This window comes from Orbicella franksi, chromosome 13 (genome assembly GCF_964199315.1).
Source record: "Orbicella franksi chromosome 13, jaOrbFran1.1, whole genome shotgun sequence".
NCBI classification, from domain to species: domain Eukaryota; kingdom Metazoa; phylum Cnidaria; class Anthozoa; order Scleractinia; family Merulinidae; genus Orbicella; species Orbicella franksi.
Genome location: NC_138157.1, coordinates 20,082,261 through 20,103,729, shown reverse-complemented (window position 1 = coordinate 20,103,729; position 21,469 = coordinate 20,082,261). Strand labels below are relative to the sequence as shown.

At 38.8% G+C, this 21,469-nt stretch overlaps 2 protein-coding genes across 2 annotated transcripts; both read left to right on the top strand.

The window, feature by feature from the left end:
- Positions 1–549: 549 nt before the first annotated feature.
- LOC145466827 (uncharacterized) lies at positions 550–8,242 on the top strand. Its single transcript, XM_081450540.1, has 3 exons — positions 550–3,387; positions 3,810–4,102; positions 4,462–8,242. The coding sequence occupies exons 1-2, from the start codon at positions 695–697 to the stop codon at positions 4,087–4,089; spliced, it is 2,973 nt and encodes a 990-aa protein (XP_081306666.1). The 5' UTR covers positions 550–694; the 3' UTR covers positions 4,090–4,102; positions 4,462–8,242.
- A 5,135-nt stretch (positions 8,243–13,377) lies between these two features.
- LOC145466828 (uncharacterized) lies at positions 13,378–17,567 on the top strand. The gene is made up of 2 exons (XM_081450541.1): positions 13,378–16,778; positions 17,288–17,567. Exons 1-2 carry the CDS (start codon positions 14,278–14,280, stop codon positions 17,565–17,567), a joined length of 2,781 nt encoding a protein of 926 aa, XP_081306667.1. The 5' UTR covers positions 13,378–14,277.
- Positions 17,568–21,469: the final 3,902 nt, after the last annotated feature.

The following is a 21,469-nucleotide window of genomic DNA, read 5'->3' as shown; positions in this document are numbered from 1 at the left end:
TCTATCACGCATAGAAATCGAGAGCGAATAATCTAACTGGTTTAGTATAAATCTACTAGTCATTCAAAACTTTATCTAAATCCTCTTACAGACACTTTGAAAACGCCAAGAAGCGGCCGTCATTTTGTTAACAAGGGCACACTGCTACGCTACGCAGAAGAGATAGTAAGTGGCGTAGCCAATCAGAGCACGGCATTCGTGATAGAACGCTAGTAGATTTATACTATTCTGTGATAGATAGTGAGTAGCGTAGCAGTGTGGACTTGTTAACAACATGACGGCCGCTTCTTTACGTTTTCGAGGTGTCTGTGAAGAGGATATAGATAAAGTTTTTAAATTTATACTAAAACAATCAGATTATTCGCTCTCGATTTCTATGCATGATAGCCCTCGTCAACTATCACGCGATAGAAATCTCTCTCATAATCTTATTGTTTAATAAATAGTGAGTAGCGTAGCCAATCAGAGAACGGCATTCGTGATAGAAAGCTAGTAATTTATACTAATACTGAACAGACGCACGGCAACATGGAATCTGTTTGTTAAACGGATATCCGAAGGAATGAATACCGATGGTTTGGGAGGAGTTTGCCACAAAAAAATTCGTTACATTTATTAAATAAGTTGAACTTCAGCCTGGTTGAGCTTGCAAACCGCGCGCGGTTTACACGCCCGGGAGGACTGTCGAGTAAGCATGGGAAAGTATGATGTCACGGAAACAAATATAGCTCCGGGACAAAGCCCTGCATTTGCTCTGCCTCGAATAAGCAGCAACCAAGCGGTCGACATCTTAAAGCATTCTCCTTTACTCATGGATCGCGAAGCGTACCTCGACTTTCAGCGTATACAAGTCACAGAAGATGAGAGTCTTGATACTTACAACAACATAATGGCGCAGTTACAGCTTGATCGTCGTTTACCAGAAGGAAGGAGGACCTACGAACGATTGCTCGAGGGCCTGGGATTGCAACCTGCACCAGAAGATCAAGAAGACAGAACATGGAAGCACTTTGTGTTTCAAGGACAGTGTTTGGTTCTTGGAGAGTCTGGGGTTGGAAAAACAAGTCTGGTGAAGTCGCTCACCGGAAAACCTTTCGATCGCGAGCAACCCAAAACGCAAGGAATTGATCAAAGTGTTGTGAATGATACGTGGCAAAACTTGAAGCTAAAGGATCTTACATTTGGAAACTTCAGTCGATTCTTTAAAAACGTCTTTGTTCAGTTAACCGTCTTTGGAAAAGCTGGCAATGTAATTGTTCAAGAGTCCACGACTTTTCGGGGTAACGATTTTGATCCCCTAAGGGAGACTCGGGTAAATTGGGAGTATTTATTGCTATCTGCTCTACTATGCTGTCTAGTCAACGATACTACTCTGTATCGAGGAATAATTTTTTCAGTTTTGGTTTTTCCGGCATTGCTAGTTTTTTGGGGGGAATGGTGTATTTTTCACTCGGAACCCATAAGACTTATAGCAATCGCATGGAGTTTCTTTGTCAACTATCGTGGCTTGTTAATGGGTGCATTTATTTCTGTTCTCTCTGAAGCCTATCTCTTTAAAAGAATGTCTGCATATAGTTTTAGCAAGTATTTACTTCTTTCTACCCTATTAACTTTCCTGTTTTTCTATCTTTGCAAAGGGTCAAGATTGTTTCCGCAGTCGTTTGCGATCGTCGCGAAGTGTCGCTATCCGGGACAACTAAAATTGAAGACCCAACGACCTGTGGAAATCATCTTCATCGGCCGTTTCGTGATGACTGTTATTATAAGCTTCACTTTCACTTGCTTTGCAATATTGATGATACATAATCCAAATAGGACTAAGTTAACAAGTTACTTAACATTGGTAGTGGTCATCTTCTGCCATTTACTTATGTTACTTCAATCAGTGCCAAGGATTGTAAAATCAATACCCGGGCGGCGTTACAAAGTAATATTCATTTTTGCGACCATTTGCCTTTATTGTGCTGGAGGTTTGTTACCTCTAGATGTGACCAGAGTTTTAACATTCCTTGTATTTTGCTGTAATACAGTCCACAAAGAATACTTTTGCATTACATCTGCAGTAGCCACTATTGGCAATGACCACCAAGGTTCAACTAATTTCACTGCAGTTTGTATAGAGAAAGCAGTAATGAATCAAAGTTGTTTACGAGATTCTCTGAATGAAAAGTTCTCCTACCCTAGTCTGAAGATCCTTGATTTTGCTGGAGATAAAGAGTATCATGCATACCATCATATGTTCCTGAGGAGCCAGGCCATTTATGCCATTGTATTCAACATGGCTGAGTTTGCAGAGAATAGCTTCAAAGACATACATGCAAAAATCAAGACACTCCATCTGTGGTTTGAATCTGTCTGTAGCCATGTTCCACTGAAAACGCCAGTCCTTCTTGTAGGAACACATGGAGGAAACATGAACAAGATCTGGATAGAGGAGTTAAATGGCCATCTGAAGAGAAACCTCTGGCATCTCTACTGTGATGAGATTATCGAGAACGATGTGGACAAATTGATCTTCTTTCCTGTTGAAAACTCCCAAGGTCAAAATGACCCTGGAGTTCAAACTCTGCAAAAGAAAATCATGGCAGTTGCAGAGGAACGCAGGGGAACTATAGGTCGCAAGATACCTCTATCATGGATCCAAATTCAGGACGAGATTATTAGTCTAAGGGAAAACAAGAATGCCAAGTTCTGTGTGACGCTTGAAGAGTTTCCAACAGCATTTGGAACTTTTATTTGCACCAACTGGTCTGAAGAAACCTTGAAGTACTTCCACGAAAAAGGTCTGGTTATATACCGTGACAAAGATCGAGAGCTGTCCAAATGGGTCCTTCTCAAGCCTGAGATCCTGGTTGATATTATCATACAGCTTGTCACGCCATCACCGCAAATGATCCAGGAAAGAGGCTTCAGACGTGACTGGAAACTTCTGCATGGCAAAGGAATCCTCACCAAATCACTGCTGACAAGAATCATCTCAACAGTGCAAGAAAACAAAGAAGCCATGACAGAATTCCTTCAGGAATACGATTTGATCTGCCCCTTGTCAAACAGGAAAGTGAACAATTGTAGCCTAAGTGATGATGAAGAACACCAGCCAACTCACTTTGTTCCATCCCTGCTCCCACTGTCTGCAGATGGGTGCATTCCAGCATGGCATGACAACACCACAGACAAGAAGCTCTATGTGTTCTTCAAGAGGTTCCTTCCAGAGCCCTTGTTCCATCGCTTGCTATCTCGTGCCCACAAAAACAGCAAGTTGGAGTTTCCAAATGGTCCAGTTGTTATGTTCAAAGATATTGGCAAGTTCTGGATGAGTCCTTGGCAGCCCTACAAACTGAAGCTGATGAAAGAAGAGGCGATCATTGAAGTGACATTCAGCTCCAGGTAATTTTAGAAAAAACTCATGAGCTTTAGCAGAATCTGGTTAAAATGTGATATATTTAAAGGATACTTCCCCAGCTCTTCTAGTCTAGTAACTCAGTCCATTAAATTCCAATATTTATTCTCCTTTACTGCTGTACATACCTTCAAATGTTAGTTGTGAGTATATTTATATTTAAATCCATACACATACATGTATCTCGAAGTTGATTTTCATTAGGTCCAAGGTTGAAAATACATGTACGTTCAACTTATTTTTTTAAGACGTTCAAGGTTGGTGTTGATAAGGTTTACACTGGAGTGGCTTGAAAACAATTTGGCCTTCACTATAAGTCTGTTACCACTGTTAGGAGGTGATTATTAGTTCAACTGTTCAATTGCATTTTGGCAAACAAAGCCAATCATTTTGTAATTAAATTTGACAGCAACATGCAAGGAATGAAGCCAGCAGATGTGTTGTGCCAAGTGTTTTCCATGGTTGATGGAATTTGTAAAAGGGATTTCTCCTTTGTCAAGTTCCACTGTGGACCAGCCTGCCCTTCACATGAGTGTCCTGGTTACCATGACAACTACATGTACACACCACATCAACACACTAGACGTCATGTGTATAATGTCATGCCTGGACGTCAGGGAGACAACATTGCCTCCCTGTACTGTGTAAACAACAGTTTTGAAAAGGAGTTGGAAGAATGGATACCATAGATTAGTTGGACAGGTGAAGGATTAACATTGCTTGATTTCAGACAAAACCAGTCCTCAACCACTCTTGTGTAAATATAATCACTCGTGTCACTCATTAGCTCATGTATAAATACTCACTTGATGTGAATGTTTAAAAACTGACTTGAGGAAGGAATGTGGCTAAAATAGGTGGCAAAGATTTCTTAAATACTAAATGAGAAAAACCTATAAATAACATAAATTTAACTGGCAGTTGAAAAGTTTTACATAATAGGCCATGCATGGCATCTAAGCAAAAACGCTTGACTTAGGACACTTTTTCTTCGTGAGACATACCCTACTTTACTCTTTATATTTCTGCTGGAAACTAAGCAAATGAATTTGCATCTACAGGTGTATACAGTACATTTCTGGATACATGTACATCAGCAGTTACTTGAGAAAAGGAACCATTTTGGGAAGATTTAGACATAAATAAGAAGGTACACCAAGTGATGTACACTAGTATGCCAATAATATGTCAGATATTCCCTCACCAAAGAATGGTCTCAGTGAAGAAAATAATACATAATACCAAACTAAGATTTACACTGTACTTTTTTGCAGTCACATGTTTAGAAATTTAGTTTTTGATCTCTATTTTGAATATAATTGCCTAAATTAGATGAATACATGTACCTAAATAAAGGCGACCTTAGTGCAGTAAAAGTTACTTTTTGTAGGAAGTTCCTTGGAACTTCATGTAGATTCAACTTGGCATTCAAGGTTAAAATTAATGTACTTCAACTTTAAATCAAAGATTCTGAAATTGTAGTCTTTTCTAATATTGTGCGGAGATGCAGTTACATGTATATGCTAACTACATTAAATGTAGTTAGCAAAGGGTTAAACAGGGGTTTCATTAATGCTCTCAGCAGGAGGGCAACTGCTTTTCACAGGCAGGCAAAACTATTTGAAAAATAGAGATAGTTTCCATTAGATGGTCAAACCAGGAACGCCAGGCAAAATCGCCCTCACAGCTGGTCAATTTTTCCGGTGTCCGGTCCTTAATGAAACCCCTGGCCAGTTTAAAGGTTCAGTTTTAAGTCTTTAAAATCAGGGCCGCTTTGATCATCCTACAACAAAACAAGTTACTGTACATGTACAAAGTTTATTGTTTAAAACATTAGTACTACATGTAGGTTTGATTTGGAAGGAAAAAGCAAGAGCCCCAAGTGTAAACCTTTCTTTTAACCAGAATTAGGATTTCCTTTTTTGAATACTGCTCTTTTGAGAATGTTAATTTTTGTTAAGAATTTTAGATTCGTTAACAGTCATTTAACATTGCTGTTTGTTCTGGTGCACTGTAAATTACATTCCCACGTCTAAACATCTCACTGAATGATGACATTCATGCAGTATCTCATGACACCTGAGAGGCTTATGTTGCTATGTTACAGTGTATACTGTACACTGTTAACTGTACAGAGTATACACAAGAGTGTTAAAATAATATTATAGAAATCAATTATAAGTATTATAGTTTCAGTAGGAAAGCTGTAAAATAATCATTTAGCTTTCAAAACAATTAAATTACCACTGAAAGTAAAACAAAGGTCACAGTTGTATTATGGGTCACTTTCAGCAACTGAGATAACTTCTGTTGTTGTATAAACCATTAATGAAGCAGTTAGATAAAAACAAGATTCATCCTTTAATCTGCTGTCATTGAGCCATGGAATGCAAACGGTGTAAGCTAAGCCTCAAATTCCAGGGTTTCAAATAACGACCGGTCAACAGACAATGTCCGGTCCAAAATAGGTTTTGTCCGGTCAAATCCTTACAAGGCCGGACAATATGTCTGACTACAATGAAAACCTAGAGAGGTTACTGTTATAATTAGATCTACCTCACTAGTACCACAGTGGGGTATAGGTTTCCATTCTTAGCTTAGAGGTAGCTTACAGATGTACTGCTACAGCTAAATGCTCTAAACATTTCTGAACTCTTCAAGGCCTAGTGTCAAAATACAATTTCTCCTCACTGATATCCATACACTTTCTTATGGTAATAACTAGGAGAACTTTGTTAAAGATTATAGAAATTTCTATTTGGTGATGATGTCCTTGATTCTCACTACCTTCTCTCTTGATTTATGTATTGATACTGTCAGGAGAAATTTGATGCCGGTCACTCTTAGGGCTTAAAGATGATTTCTAGTCTGTACTGCTCATTGTCGGGAGTTTGTTTACATTGTTTTGTTTTGATTCATGTAAGACATCACAAAATGTAACATTTTGCAACTACTTACATGAAGTAATAGTTTCATTTCAACTGCCATTATGGATGCAAAGCTTTATGCTTTGTTCTTTCTGATATCACTTGATGAAGCAACTTCGTAGCTGTAAAAATCAAAGAAAATGCCTCAAAGAGCAGGACTATGTGGTTTGTCACAAATAATTGATTTGCATTTCATCAACTGAGACTCACAAACATTGGGGTGCTGAGACTGCACAGTATGGACTGGAAATCATCTTTGAGCATTTTTTTTTCTAAGTTTGCAATAGAATTAGTACTTTATGTAATAAAATGAGCATGTGCATTTAAATAAAACTTTCATTGATCAAAATGTGTAGTGCATATACCCCCTACTTTCATCCAATCACGGGACAAGGCAGGGATTACTGGGAAAACCCTAAGGAATTTGATGCAAAAAGGGTAAGGAGGAAGTGTTTAGAATTTTTCAGTCTTGGGCTGGCTAAGGAAAGTTAGCGAAGAATCATACTGACCCTGACATTGTGAAGCCATAATATGTCCATTATATAAAGTGAGCTCTTGCGATGTTTTGAAGAGGTCAAGGAGACTTGGCTGTAATTTTTGAAGACAACAGAACCCACAATACAAAGAACACATGTTTTTCGGAAGAAAAATTTCACGAATATAAGGGCCAAAGCTTTTGTTATTCTTTGTGTGAATTGCTGTACTACTTGTTATTATAATTTCAACCCATGAGGTAGTTTTGAGAAAGTAACATCATTTTATCAAATTCTCAACCAAGACTTGCAACAAGGAAAATTAATGGTGGTACTGTAACTTAAGTGCTACATACATGTGCTCTGGCTTCCTGGACACTAAGAATAAAGTTGCATTACAACATGAATGGCTCAAAGCTCACATGATTCATGAGGACTTGTTCAAAGATTGTAGAGACCCACCAGCAGGTAATGGAATATTTTGATCTGGAAAGATCCGCCAGGTTCAGGGATGTTTGACAACATTATGCGCCAATCACTTTGAAGCTTCAACATCCCCCCCCCCCCCCTCCGTCGTGGACAACACACGCACATTTGACAGTCGTCCATACCCAGGGAGTAGGGAATTTGACACAAAAGGCCTTCCTGGGTTGAGTAATTTGAACCTTGCCTGGGTGGGGTGGGGAATTTGAACCAGAGGTGTCAAATTTGAACGAGCCAATCTTTAAAAAAACAAAAACCTGGGGGATTGCCCGGGGTGGTGGGTGTTGAAGTTTCAAATTGATCGGCACATTAAACTGTGGATAAAATTGCTATCAATGCAAATCCCTGTCCTCGCCAGCACTGAAGGGTAGAGGAGGTGGGTTCATGGTGATGACCCGCGTTACAAGAAGCCCTGGGGCCTGTCTCTTCGAAGCCCCAGATACTTTTCGAGCCCACAAAGCCATTTTTAGTTAATCAGTATTTAAAGATAAAGAAGTATACGCCTGAAACTTCTTGTATGAAGGGAACTTCTGTTCCTATTGAGAATATGTGCATAAAACAGCTCTGAAGTCATAAAGTTTGAGATTTTGCTACGGCTTTTCGGGTGCGAAAACTTTTCGGATCCTTCGATAAACGGGGCCCTGGATAAGTATTGCGTTGCTCATAAACTGGTAAGCTAAAATGCCAACAACTATGATTAATAGGCGGGCTTCAGCGTACAAGATCCAGGGTCACTTGACCTCTTAGCCTACGTATTTCTAAACATGTTCACAAGAATTTAGACACTTACCGTAGAAATCTGGGAATGGTATATGTAAAAACATCCGCCCAACTTGTAAAATGCAATTAAAACAGCAATAACTTGTTGAAAGCAAGCGCACAACACAACTTCCAGCTTCAAAATATGGCTGACTAACAAACCAGATCTCAGACTTCTCTCGGTCACCTACAGTAAAGCGCGCGCATTGAAGAACTGGAACGCGCGCAAAAATATTTCCCGCGTATTTGCAGTCGTGCAGATCAAGGAAGGGGAAAATATAACGCTCGGGCGGAGTATGGGGTTGGACACCTGGATGTTGCTTATACAAGGTAGACGTGTTAATAAACCGCTGTACATGTTTACCTTGCTTGCTTGCAGTTAGCACGGTTACGTTTACTTGCGGTTAGTGTCACTCCAGTTTGCTTGCGGTTAGCGTCACTCCATTTTGCTTGCGGTTAGCGTCACTCCATTTTGCTTGCGGTTAGTGTCACTCCATTTTGCTTGCGGTTAGCTTTCATTTGTATGTTAGGGTAACTCTATATTAATTTATATTACTGTTCATTATATGTAGTTTAAATTTTCCACCTTCCGGCAGTTAGCAGCTCGGTGGTACAGTGGTAAGTAAGGGCACAGTGGCCCGGGTTCGACTCTCAGTAAGAGCAAATTTATGTAGTTCTTTTTCATCATAAAATAGTTACAAGACTTAGAATTTTAAGTCATATTTAGTTGACATACTGTTTCTTCGTGTAGGAACCCGAGAGGAAGTCACCCTCAATCTACGCCCGTGAGGTAGTAACACCCTCAAGGAAGATGGCAGCGTTTAACATTGAAAGAAATTTCTCAAATGACATCTACTGTCGTTCGTTATCGTGATAATGAGGCTTCCTCGATCTTCCAGTAGCTTTGCCAATTCTCATACCGTCACCAGTGATGTCAAATTACCTTGTCTTGATCGTGACGTTGCTTCAAAATACTGCTCTATTGTAAAGCTGGGAAGAATAATGGCATTTTTACTTCAAAGTTTAAAAGACTTTGCAGACAATCGTTACTCTTTACTTGGAGGAGGGGGACATGGGGATTTGCGGTGTTGCGGTGTTGATGTTTTTTTAATGCGGTGATGCGGTGAATAAAATCTCAACTTGCGGTGTTGCGGTGATCTCAAACTCTGCGGTGTGCGATGTTTGTGTTTTTCACACTGCGGTATTCGGTGAAATGAAATTGTTTGCGGTGCTGAGGTTTTTTGATTTACCATTCTCAAACCTAAATTTAACCTAAATTTAGCTTGTAAACTTCGTTAATCCATGCTAATTTATAACAAACACGTACCATTGAGGTTAATAATTTGTAACAAAATACAGACCATCACTTTCTAGTCAATCTTCAATATGCTTTGGCTGCCAATCCGAAGCTGTTTTTATTTATGTTTATACGTAGCTTGACAAGTAACTCGATGTCTGCCACCCGGAGCTCAGTGTTCGGTAGACACGTGGAGGAGCGAGGACAGAAACATTCCTGGAAACTCTGGAAACGCCAAGGCCGAATATAAAGTATTATTGACTGCGCAGCCTTTTTCTACGCAAAAAAAGAAAAGGTGGCGAAAACTACCAGTCACAAAATATATTCAGATGTCGCATCGGCAGGGGAGAACGAAGGCTTTCTAACCTAAGGAAGCTTTGTAAATTACACACGTTTACTATTTTGTTTTTCCTTTTGCTATTCGACTTCATCTAGAGGTCATTCTGATACCGGTCTATACCCACTCCAAGGTCCTGCGACATTCTTGACCTTCTATTTTTTCAAACGATTATCGATATCGAACGCAAACGCAGCTAGCTCCGGAAAGCAATACTTCCAGTCAAGATAGGGCTTCAGTCTGTGGGTTTATACACCAAGAAAAGTGAGCAAAGTAAATGTAAAAGAAGAGAGGGATCTGGGGTAAAGGCCATTTCTCGAGGCTCCTCTCTTTTTCCTTCGTCCACTTCCTAGCTTCCCGCAAGGTTTCTTCACAAGAGCAAGAAAACTGATTTACAGGCATCAGCAGTATCAACACATGCGCAATGAAAAGCGTTGTAATGTGTTTATTTTGTGGAAAATTGTTGAGGTATAAAAGTATTGTTTTAAGTGTAGATGAACGAATCATGGCGCTAAAAATACGAATTGCGGTGACGGTGTTTCGTTGACTTTTCTTGCGGTGATGCGGTGTTCGTTAATTTTTTTTTTTTTTTTTTTTTTTTTTTGCGGTGTTGTGGTGTTCAGAACCTCCCATGTCCCCCTCTTGGAGTTGACGTCGCTCTCGGGGCTCGTGCATTACTCGCACTCGGCTAATGTTACCGCCGGAACTGAAACGCGACATCAGTAGCTTTCCAAATCTTACGAACAACCCAATCACGGGAAAACTTCTGACACCTGATATGTTCTCCATACTGAAAGACAAGTGTACTTCAGAGGGATATGACATTGTTAATCTTATCGAGTCTAGCCAACACAATCTGTCGACAAATTTCACTTCAATCCCGAACTCCGCGGGATTGCTGGCGGGCAATGAAGAATGTTACGATCTGTTCAGTGAGTTTATTGACCCTGTTATTGGCGAGGTTCATCAAATTGATGAGATAGAGAGTTTTAAGGTCAGAGGTGAACTTGATCTGCAAGCAGATCAAAGATGCATAGCTTTACGGAACAAACGTCTTGTCTTGTAGACTGAGTACCAGTAGAAATATAGAAGGATACCGCTTGATTCCCGGATGTCCAGCAGAAGAGCTATTGGATGTTGCTCACGTTGGAGCAACATCCAATAGCTCTGTGAAGTCCATTGAGGGTAAGATTTTAGAACAATATTTCATGAATTCTGCAGTAGCAAAAAAGGTGCCCTGATGGAAGTAACGACCTTTCTTTTATTATAAATGCAGCATATGAACTCTATTTCAGTTCAATTTATGGAAAACAAAAAGTACACTTCTACAAGCTTTTAGACAATTAATTGTGGCGCATTTTATTATCTTTGCCTCGTGTAGAAGAGCAAAATTGAGAACGTACTATAGTGGGATGACTCGGGTCGGGAATGGAGTATTAAATCCGACATTCTAATACAATCTAATTCGGAGTAGCACAGAGTAACACGTATGCACTATAGCTAATTCAGGTCTGCTGATGTGCAGGGTTACAAATATTACAGTAAGTATCACTTTCAGACAACAGTTGATACATAAATTGTTGCAAAAGGCTTCTCTTTCACTTACAAAAAGATTGTTCCAACCGACAATTTACGAGCGTATTCTTCAGAGGTTACACTATGACCTATTACTCGATCCAGCGAGACGCGCATTCAAAGTATCTTGTACTGAAGAAATTAAACCAATCTTTCAATGAGCTTTAGATTCGAGTGGTAGTCGCTGGCAGAAAAAAGTTTCAGATTTACAACCGCGGAATAGTTCTGTTTTCAAGATGTAGGTTTGCAACACGTAAAAAGTCTAATTTGAAAGTTGTCTGGAAAACCCGAATAGCGAATAGCGAATAGTCCCGAATAGCGAATAGTACGAATAGTGCAAATAGTCTCGAATAGTGCGAATAGTGGCGAACATTCTCGAATAGTGGCAAAGAGTGGCAAATAGTGGCAAATCGTAGCAAACAGGGTACTCAGTATCTCGCAGTTAACCTCGCAGCAACGTAGGACGGGATTTGCCCGCTAAAGAGCGCGTGCTTATCAGGACAAAAGGTGTTTCTCAACGTAATTTCTTCTGTTTTAACCGCTGCAAAAGCGTAAATACATCCTTGTGTTTTCTGTTTCCTGTCGGCGATGGACAGCCCTAGCCTGAGTGCGGAGAAGAAAAGGTAATAAATTCACTGAAATTCTGTTGCTTATTTGGATAATTGATTAACGCAGGATATTAGATCTAAAGCGGTGACTATTGACGACTATTCGTCACTATTCGCCACTTTTCGCGACTGTTCGCCACTATTCGCACTATTCGAGACTATTCGCGACTATTCGCGACTATTCGATATTCACTGTTCGGGTTTTTCAGACACCCAATTTTGAAGTAGTTGTCTCTTACATCTTTCACCTCGAAGCTTTATCAAATTGGCCGAGTCTAGGCAAGGGTCATACTGTATGTAGGATTTCGTGTCTAACATAATCTGAAGGACTATCCATGTATATTACATATAAACAAGAATTGTTTTGCTTTTTATTTTTTCACTTGACGGAACAAGTGCTTTCGGGGAATCCTATCTATCGCCGCCATGGCAACACAAGAAGCTTGCTCTACTTAATTATAGCTTGAACCCGGAATCCTCATTGTGGTGCTTTTCTCATTATCTTTTCCACAACTAATAAACTCAAGGTCACCGTTATCATCATCATCGTCGTCGTCGTTGTCATCATCATTTTTATTACGTCAGTCAAGCCAAGTGAAGCATCACACTGAATCATGAATCAAGCAAGTTTGCAAATGCTTTATTTGTTTAATTTCCTGTTCGACCAGTTTGGAAAAACTTTGTGTGATAATTGCCCACCTGTTCGCATCTAAACAATCTTATTTCTATTCAACTTTCTTTACGGCTGGCTGTAAGTATTTGAGGTCGTCCCTTTTATCATCCCTTAAACTCTCTTAACTATTCAAAAAGTAACAAAACAATAACAAATATACAAACAAGTAATAATTTTAATGGATATGAAACCAGAAATGAAAATGCAAAAAAAGAACTTTGTCTTCCACGCAGTCTTTGCGAGATTAGAGTAACTGAAGGAAACCCATTCCCAGAGCATTCGTTTATTCTGGTCAGCGAGAGCCTTGGGTGCGAAGTTGTTGCTCGTTTTACTTGCTAAGATAACGTAGTTTTACTCTACCGGCTCTTATTAAATTGCTCGAAGAATTGCAAGAGATGGCAATCTGCCTATCGGATTTCAAACTATCACTAACAAAGTTGGAGGGAAGAAGAAGACTAAAGGATCAGACCTCCCAATTGATCAGTAGCCAACTGCGCATGCGTGACTAACTGTTTAATCGATCCTCTTCCGATCTAATCTCGTTGTCAGAGGCCGCCCATCCTTTTGGTTTGCATGAAGAAATCGAGACCTCTGTGACTGAGAATGCGAAGGTGAGCCAGCATTAGCTACAGCGGTTACTCTCTCGCCGTAAGTGAACTTGAACGCATGCGCACCAGGATTTTCTGGGGCCAGAATTTTCTGGTCTTGTCTAGAGCGTCGTGCGTTCGGTCACCGCTCGCCGAAAACGCGTGAGCTAAGGGAATGCAATTTAAAATTTACAAAATTTACTCGTTCAGATATTACGTCAGCTATGAAATGCGCTGACGTTCCAGCTTTCACTTTCGCTGCGTGACAAATAAGTTTATTTTTCCAGAAGCAACGGTCATTTATATATTTGCAATTTTGCGAGTATTTCTTGTGGGTTTAGGCAATTGAAGTAAATTCTTTGGCTGTTTCATCGAAGCCAGTTAAGAGATTTGAAGGAGAATTAAATATTTGCCGAGCTTATGTCAATGCAGGGGGAAAAAAACATAACGGCTCTATTAGCCGTTGGATAGCGTAAACCTCGGATTGTGTGACTCGCGTGACTACTTTGCTTGTCCTTTACTCATAGCACAAACAAATTGAATTTTGACTTTTAGTGAAGAAAGTTGTTTACAATAGCGTTATTAATAACGTGATACTCGGCTCCCTTTCATATCATTCATGACCATGTCCCGAGCGCACTTCCAGATTAAGACCATTACGTCATCATAGATTTCACAAAGGGTGTAATAATACAGTTTGTGTTCATCAAGTGATGTGGTGTCTACAGTAATCAATTAATCATCAAGGACTGCTTTGGAATGTGTACTGCGTCGCTAAGAAAACAGTTAAATTCTGAAAGCGCGGTTATAAGATCTTAAATATCTTCTTGTTTAGGTACAAATAAATTAATGGTGCTTTTGTGGCAACTGCTGACTCAAAATAAAACGGCGAAAGACCACAATACCGTAAAATTTATAGAATATTAAAACACATGGACATTTATTTCATTTATTCAAGTATTTGTTCAAAATGCTTGATATTATTTCCGAGCAATCGGGCTTGAGGCTTATTATCCGGGTATGTTAAAATGATCTTCCCGTCTGACGCTTCGCGCTTAGTGCACAGCTTATGAGAGCTAGATTGCAGCCGACTTTGTCTGCGCGCGAAGTTAAAATTTACGGGTCTCTTTGCTGATTGCCGATTTACAGACGAGAACAATGATTAATCCAGAGCAGAGCGGTCAAGGCAGGAGTTTTGTTCAAAGTGTGCAATTTACAGGAGAACAAGGCGATGCAACAGACAAGCAATATGTGTTCCCAAGACAGTGCTTGGTTCTAGGCGACTCTGAAGTTGGTAAAACCAGTCTAGTAAAGTCGCTCACTGGAAAACCATTTGATCCCAACCAGCAAAAAACTCAAGGAATTGATGAGCTTCTTGTGGATAATGAGTGGAAAAACTGCAACTTAAAGGATCTTGTCTTCGGAGACCTTTGGAAGTTCCTAAAAAGCGGCCAAGTAGCATTGGCTTTGAGCACAAGTGGAACAGCAACCGTTCCTCAAGTGGTCATGAATATTTTCTCGAAACCGTGGCGGTTCTTTTGCTATTTCGGTTATTTTATCATGATAGTGCTATTGTTCGTTTCAGGACTCGCAGGAATAATATTTAATTTTCCTGAAAAAATACTGGCAAGTTGTTTAATTTCCTTTATTCACTTAAGTCTCAAGATTTTTAAAACTGGTGTTACTCACTACAAAAGTTCCAACAATTTAAGGTTTATTTCAGCTATCTTCGTTTTCACGCTGAGCAGTCGCGGATTTTTGATTGGTTCATATCTACCTCTAGTCATATGTTATTTTGATGAAAGTTATATTGGCTTTGCCAGTACTCGTACATTTGTTACGCTGGGCACAGGCGTGGGCATTGCGTTCGTCACTTTTTTTCTTCTGATAGGACCAATTCAAATGCCTTTTTGTACAGGTCGACTAGTACCGAATCACAACTTTATTCCAATTCTCTGTTTTTGCAGGTTGCTGATATCAATCTTTATTGGAGTAATCATTGGCTTTGTTGCAGCAACATCGGTTACGAGACTAGACGAAGAGTCATGTACTGAATCACTCAATACTTCGATCCCATTAAACTGGCATCCTGTACAGAACTTGATTACCTATTTTGTGTTCCTTTCTCCAATTGAGTTTATTTACGAACCCCAAAATTCTGTAAGCGTTATGTTGTCAATACAACGCGGATTATGGGGGCCTTTTAATATACTACTCATTTTAGCGGCTTTTTATCATTGTAAATTGGCAATTACAACGCCAGTATTCTATTTTGTAATAACATACCCTTTATTTATCTGCTTTAGTTGCTGTCAAGAATGGTTTCGCGTTCGTTCAATGCCTAACATAACGGGACATCTAACTAACAATTTTGTGATACTAGTACTAATGGCCACTGGAAAAATTGACACGGCCATGCTAAAAGGTGCCCTGAACGAAAAGTTTCCCTCGCTCAAACTGCAAATCCTTGATTTTGCTGGAGATAAAGAATACTATGCTTATCATCATATGTTTCTCAAGAGCCAGGCTATTTATATCATTGTATTCAACATAGCTAAACATGTACAAAATAACTTTAGGAATACAAATGCAGCCATCCAAAGAGTTCAGTTCTGGTTGGAATCTGTCTGTAGCCATGTACCATCGAAAACACCAATATTCCTTGTTGGAACACACAGAGGAGACTTGAACAAAAACTGCATGCACATCTTAAATGGTCATTTAAGGAAACACCTTTGGGACCGCTACTGCGATGAGCTGGTTATCAATGATGTTGATAAGTTGATATTTTTTCCCGTTGAAAACTCCAAAGGAGAAAATGATGTTGGAGTCCAGAGCCTTCGAATGAAAGTCATGTCTGTTGCCGAAGAAAGAGAGGAAGTTAGAGATTGTGACATACCTTTATCATGGATTGCAATCAAAGATCTAATTATCAATCAAAGGGAAAAGGAGAAAGCCAAGTTCTGTGTGACACTTAAAGAATTTCCCTACTCATTTGACAACTTCATTTGCACTGACTGGTCTGAAGAAACCTTAGAGTACTTCCACGAAAAAGGCCTGCTAATATATCTTGACAAAGATCCGGAGCTTTCCAAATGGGTGCTTCTTAAGCCTGAAATACTGGTTAATATCATCATCCAGCTTGTCACACCACCACCGCAAATGAAAGAGGAAAGAGGCTTCAGACGTGACTGGAAACTTCTGCATCGCAAAGGATTGCTGACTAAATCACTGCTGACCAGAATAATCTCAACAGTGCAAGAAAACGAAGAAGCCTTGACAGCATTCCTTGAAGAATACGATTTGATCTGCCCCTTGTCAAACAAGGAGGTGAACATTTGTAGCTTAAGTGATGATGAAGAACACCAGCCAACTCACTTTGTTCCATCCTTGCTCCCAATGTCTGCAGATGGATACATTCCCGCATGGGATGTCAACACCACAGACAAGAAGTTCTATGTGTTCTTCAAGAGGTTCCTTCCAGAGCCCCTGTTTCATCGCTTGCTATCCCGTGCCCACAAGAACAGTAAGTTGAAGTTTCCAAATTGTCCAGTTGTTATGTTCAAGGATGTTGGCAAGTTCTGGATGAGTCCCAGGCAACCCTACAGACTTAAGCTGATGAAAGAAGAGGCGATCATTGAAGTAACATTCAGCTCCAGGTAATTTTAGAAAAAACTCATGAACTTTAGCAGAATCTGGTTAAAATGTGACATTCAAAGGATACTTCCCCAGCTCGTCTAGCAGTTAGCTACTCCATTAAATTCCAATATTTATTCTCCTTTACTGCCGTACATACCGGCTTCAATCAATCAATTCAATCAATCAATCAATTTATTAAAGTCATTGTGTGGGATTGAGGTTATCACATTTTGGCCAGATTCTCACAAATGCTAGTTATGAGTATATTTATATTTAAAACCATACACATACATGTATATCAAAGTTGATTTTCATTAGTTCCAAGTTTGAAAATACATGCACATTCAACTTTTTTTTTTTTTTAAGGTTCAAGGCTGGTGTTGATTAGGTTTACACTGGAGTGGCTTGAAAACAATTTGGCCTTCAGTAGAAGTCTGTTACCACTGTTCAGAGGTGCATGACCATTAGTTTAACTGTTCAGTTGCATTTTGGTAAACAAAGCCAATCATTTTGTAATTAAATCTTACAGCAACATGCAAGGAATGAAGCCAGCAGATGTGTTGTGTCAAGTGTTTTCCATGGTTGATGGAATTTGTAAAAGGGATTTCTCCTTTGTCAAGTTCCACTGTGGACCAGCCTGCCCTTCACATGAGTGTCCTGGTTACCATGACAACTACATGTACACACCACATCAACACACTAGACGTCATGTGTATAATGTCATGCCTGGACGTCAGGGAGATAACATTGCCCCTCTGTACTGTGTAAACAACAGTTTTGAAGAGGAGTTGGAAGAATGGATACCATAGATTAGTTGCACAGGTGAAGGATTAACATTGCTTGATTTCAGACAAAACCATTCCTACCACACTTGTGTAAATATAATCACTTGTGTCACTCATTAGCTCACATATACATCACCACTTGATGTGAATGTTTAAAAACTGACTTCAGGAAGGAATGTGGCTAAAACAGATGACAAAGGTTTCTTAAATACTGAATGAGAAAAACCTATAAATAAAATAAATTTAATTGGTATTTAAAAAGTTTTACATTACACCCCAGTATGGCATCTGAGCAAAGACGCTTGACTCAGGGCACCTTTTCTTAGCGAGACATACCATACTTCACTCTTTATATTTCTGCTAGTAACTACGGAAATGAATTTGCCTCTACAGGTGCATACAGTACATGTCTGGATACATAACATCGGCAGTTACTTTAGGCTCGATTACCAGCCGCTGTTTGGGAAAGGACCCCGCACTCCTCCCCAGGAGGAACATAGACTGGACTCGAGAGAGCGGTGGAAATTGAGCCTACAATTACTTGAGAAAAGGAACCATTTTGGGAAGACAAGATTTAGACATAAACAGGAAGGTACACCAATTAGTAATGTACATCAGTTGCCTGATTATCAGCCTTACTAAAACCAATATGCCAATATATAATATGTCAGCTGTTCCCTCACTGAAGAATGGTATCAGTGAAGAAAATAACACAAAATGCCAAACTAGGATTTACATGTACCTACTTGCAGTCACGTGTTTAGAAATTCAGATTTTTTATCTCTATTTTAAACATAATTTGTGAATGACATGAATACATGTACCTAAATAGTGGCGACCTTAGTATAGTAAAAGTTACTTTTTGTAGGAGGTCCCTTGAAACTTCATGTAGATTCAACTTGGCATTCAAGGTTAAATGTACTTCAACTTTAAATCAGACATTCTGAAAATTGTAGTTTTTTCTGGCCTACAAAACTGTCTAAAATATAACATTGTGTGGATCAAGATGCAATTACATGTACATGCTAACTACATTTAAAATATTGGGCAAAGGTTTAAACAGGGTTTTCATTAACATTTTAGCAGGAGGGCAACTGCTTTTCACAGGCGGGCAAAACTATTTGAAAAATAGAAAAACTTTGTATTAGATGGTCAAACCAGGCACGCCAGGGAAAATCATCCTCACAGCTGGTCAATTTTCCTGGTGTTCGGCCCTTAATAAAACCCCTGGCTGGTTAAAAGGTTCAGTTTTAAGTCTTTTAAAACAGGGCAACTTTGATCATCCTAAAGCAAACCAAGTTGTCGTACATGTCAAAGTTTATTGTTTAAAACATTTAGTACTACATGTACGTTTGATTTGAAGGAAAAAGCAAGAGCCCCTGCAGGTGTAAACGTTTCTTTTAACCAGAATTAGGATTTCCTTTTTTGATTACTGCTCTTTGGAGAATTTTAATTTTTTTTTAAGAATTTTACATTCATTAACAGTCATTCAACATTGCTGTTTGTTTTGGTGCACAGTAAATTACATTCCCACTTCTAAACATCTCACTGAATGATGACATTCATGCAGTATCTTATGACACCTGAGAGGCTTATGTCACTTTGTTACAGTGTATACACTGTTAACTGTACAGAGTATATACAAGACTGTTAAAATAATATTATAGAAATCAATTATAAGTATTATAGTTTCAGTAGGAAAGCTGTAATGTAATTATTTAGCTTTCAAAACAATTAAATTACCACTGAAAGCAAGTGGTCACAGTTGTATTATGGTTAACTTTCAGCAACTGAGATAACTTCTGTTGTTGTAAACCATTAATGAAGCTGTTACAATAGATAAAAACAGGATTCGTCCTCTAATCTGTCCTCATTGTGCCATGGGATGCAAACGGTGTAAGCTAGGCCTCAGATAAAAACTAGTCCGATTAAAGGAAATTCAATATTTGAACAAGCGATATTTGTAAAAAAAAAAATTTATATCACTGTTCATGTATTCCCAGCCATCATTCAACAGGCTTTAAAAGCAGAGTCAATCCTTGCTTACAACTTAATCTGAAGTCAAATGACGGGTTAATGAAGGACTAAAAAAATCTTACCTTTTAGTAAAAGCTGAGAGCTATGTATTTGTATTAAAGGAAAACAATTTTGACATGTCTGACTACAATGAAAACCTAGAGAGGTTACTGATATAATTGGATCCCCGTCACTTGTACCACAGTGGGGTATAGGTTTGCATTCTTAGCTTAGAGGTAGCTTACAGATGTACTGCTACAGCTAAATGCTCTAAAAATTACTTAACCCTTTAAGCCCTAGTGTCAAAATACAAATTCTCCTCACTGGTATCCATACATTTTCTTATGGTAATAACTATAAGAATTTGTTAACGATCATAGAAATTTCTATTTGGTGATGATGTCCTTGATTCTCACTACCTTCTCTCTTGATTTATCTATTGATACAGCCAGGAGAAATTTGATGCCAGTCACCCTTAAGGTTGAAAGATGATATCTAGTCTGTATTTCTAGTCTGCACATTTTTGGGAGTTTGTTTACGTTGTTTTGTTTTGATTCATGTAAGACATCACAAAATGTAAATTTCATAACTACTTACATGAAGTAATTTCAAGGTTTCATTTCAACCACCATTATGGATGCAAAGCTTCATGCTTCGTTCTTTCTGATATCACTTGATGAAACAACTTCATAGCTGTAAAAATTAAAGAAAATGCCTCAAAGATAAGGTATGTGGTTTGTAACAAACAACATCAATTTGCGTTTCATCAAGTGAGACTCACAAACATCAGGGTGCTGAGACTACGCAGTACGGACTGGAAATAATCTTTAAGCATTTTTTTTTTCTAAGAGTGCAATAGTATTAGTACTTTATGTAACAAAATGAGCATGTGTATTTAAATAAAACTTAATCCATTTATCAAAATGTCTAGTGCATATATCCCCTACCATCATCCAATCACGGGACAGGGTGGGGATTAGTTGGAAAACCCAAGGGAATTTGAGGCAAAAAGGGTAAGGAGGAAGTGTTTAGAATTTTTCAGTCTAAGGTTGGCTAAGGAAAGTTAGTGAAGAATAGTACTGACCCTGACATTGTGAAGCCATAACATGTCCATTATATAGAGTGAGCTCCTGAGATGTTTTGAAGGTCAAGGAGACTCCTACAAGTACATGGAGATTTGCCAAAATCGGCCACAACAAACACTACATGAATCTTGAAATAGAACCTTAAGGGCTCAAGTAATGTATATTGAGTTACCTTCCATTTTTAAAGAACACTTTTATTTGGCTGTAATTTTTCAAGACAACAGAACACACAATATAAAGAACACATGTTTTTCGGAAGAAAAATTGCACGAATAAGGGCCAAAGCTTTTGTTATTCTTTAAGCGAATTGCTGTACTAATTGGTATTTAACAAATAAAGAAGCCTAAGCCATGTATTACACTGTGATAAAACATGATGGGCATTTGAGAATGTGAGGGAAATGTACAAAACATAGCCACAGGCGAGTGTTTTCTATATTTCTCAAGTGTTCTCAAATGTCCGGAGTGTTTTATCACAGTGTAATACACAGCTTAGGCTTCTTCAATTGCTTTATGATATAGAGGTAATGTGACGAAAAACAATAAAACACGCTTTTTCTATGTTTTATACTCTGATAAAACATGGGTTTTTGACCAATCAGAGCGCTCGCAGGGTCCTATCTATATTATAATATAATTTCAACCCATGAGGTATTTTTGAGAAAGTGATGTTATTTTCTCAAATTCTCAACCAAGCTTTGGAACAAGGAAAATTAATGGCAGCCATAAATTCTCAGAAATAAACGTACAAAAAACGTGAGTTCTAATGTTTGTTATAGATTAAAATCTGGCAAGATATCTAGGAGAGACCTACTGTGCATGAAAA

What these genes read in the sequence shown, in the direction of transcription:
- LOC145466827 (XM_081450540.1), top strand. Translation starts at nt 695, where the DNA reads ATGGGAAAGTATGATGTCACGGAAACAAATATAGCTCCGGGACAAAGC. An exon ending in GAAGTGACATTCAGCTCCAG is followed by an intron (nt 3,388 to 3,809) that starts GTAATTTTAGAA and finishes TAAATTTGACAG; the next exon opens with CAACATGCAAGGAATGAAGC.
- LOC145466828 (XM_081450541.1), top strand. Translation starts at nt 14,278, where the DNA reads ATGATTAATCCAGAGCAGAGCGGTCAAGGCAGGAGTTTTGTTCAAAGT. An exon ending in GAAGTAACATTCAGCTCCAG is followed by an intron (nt 16,779 to 17,287) that starts GTAATTTTAGAA and finishes TAAATCTTACAG; the next exon opens with CAACATGCAAGGAATGAAGC.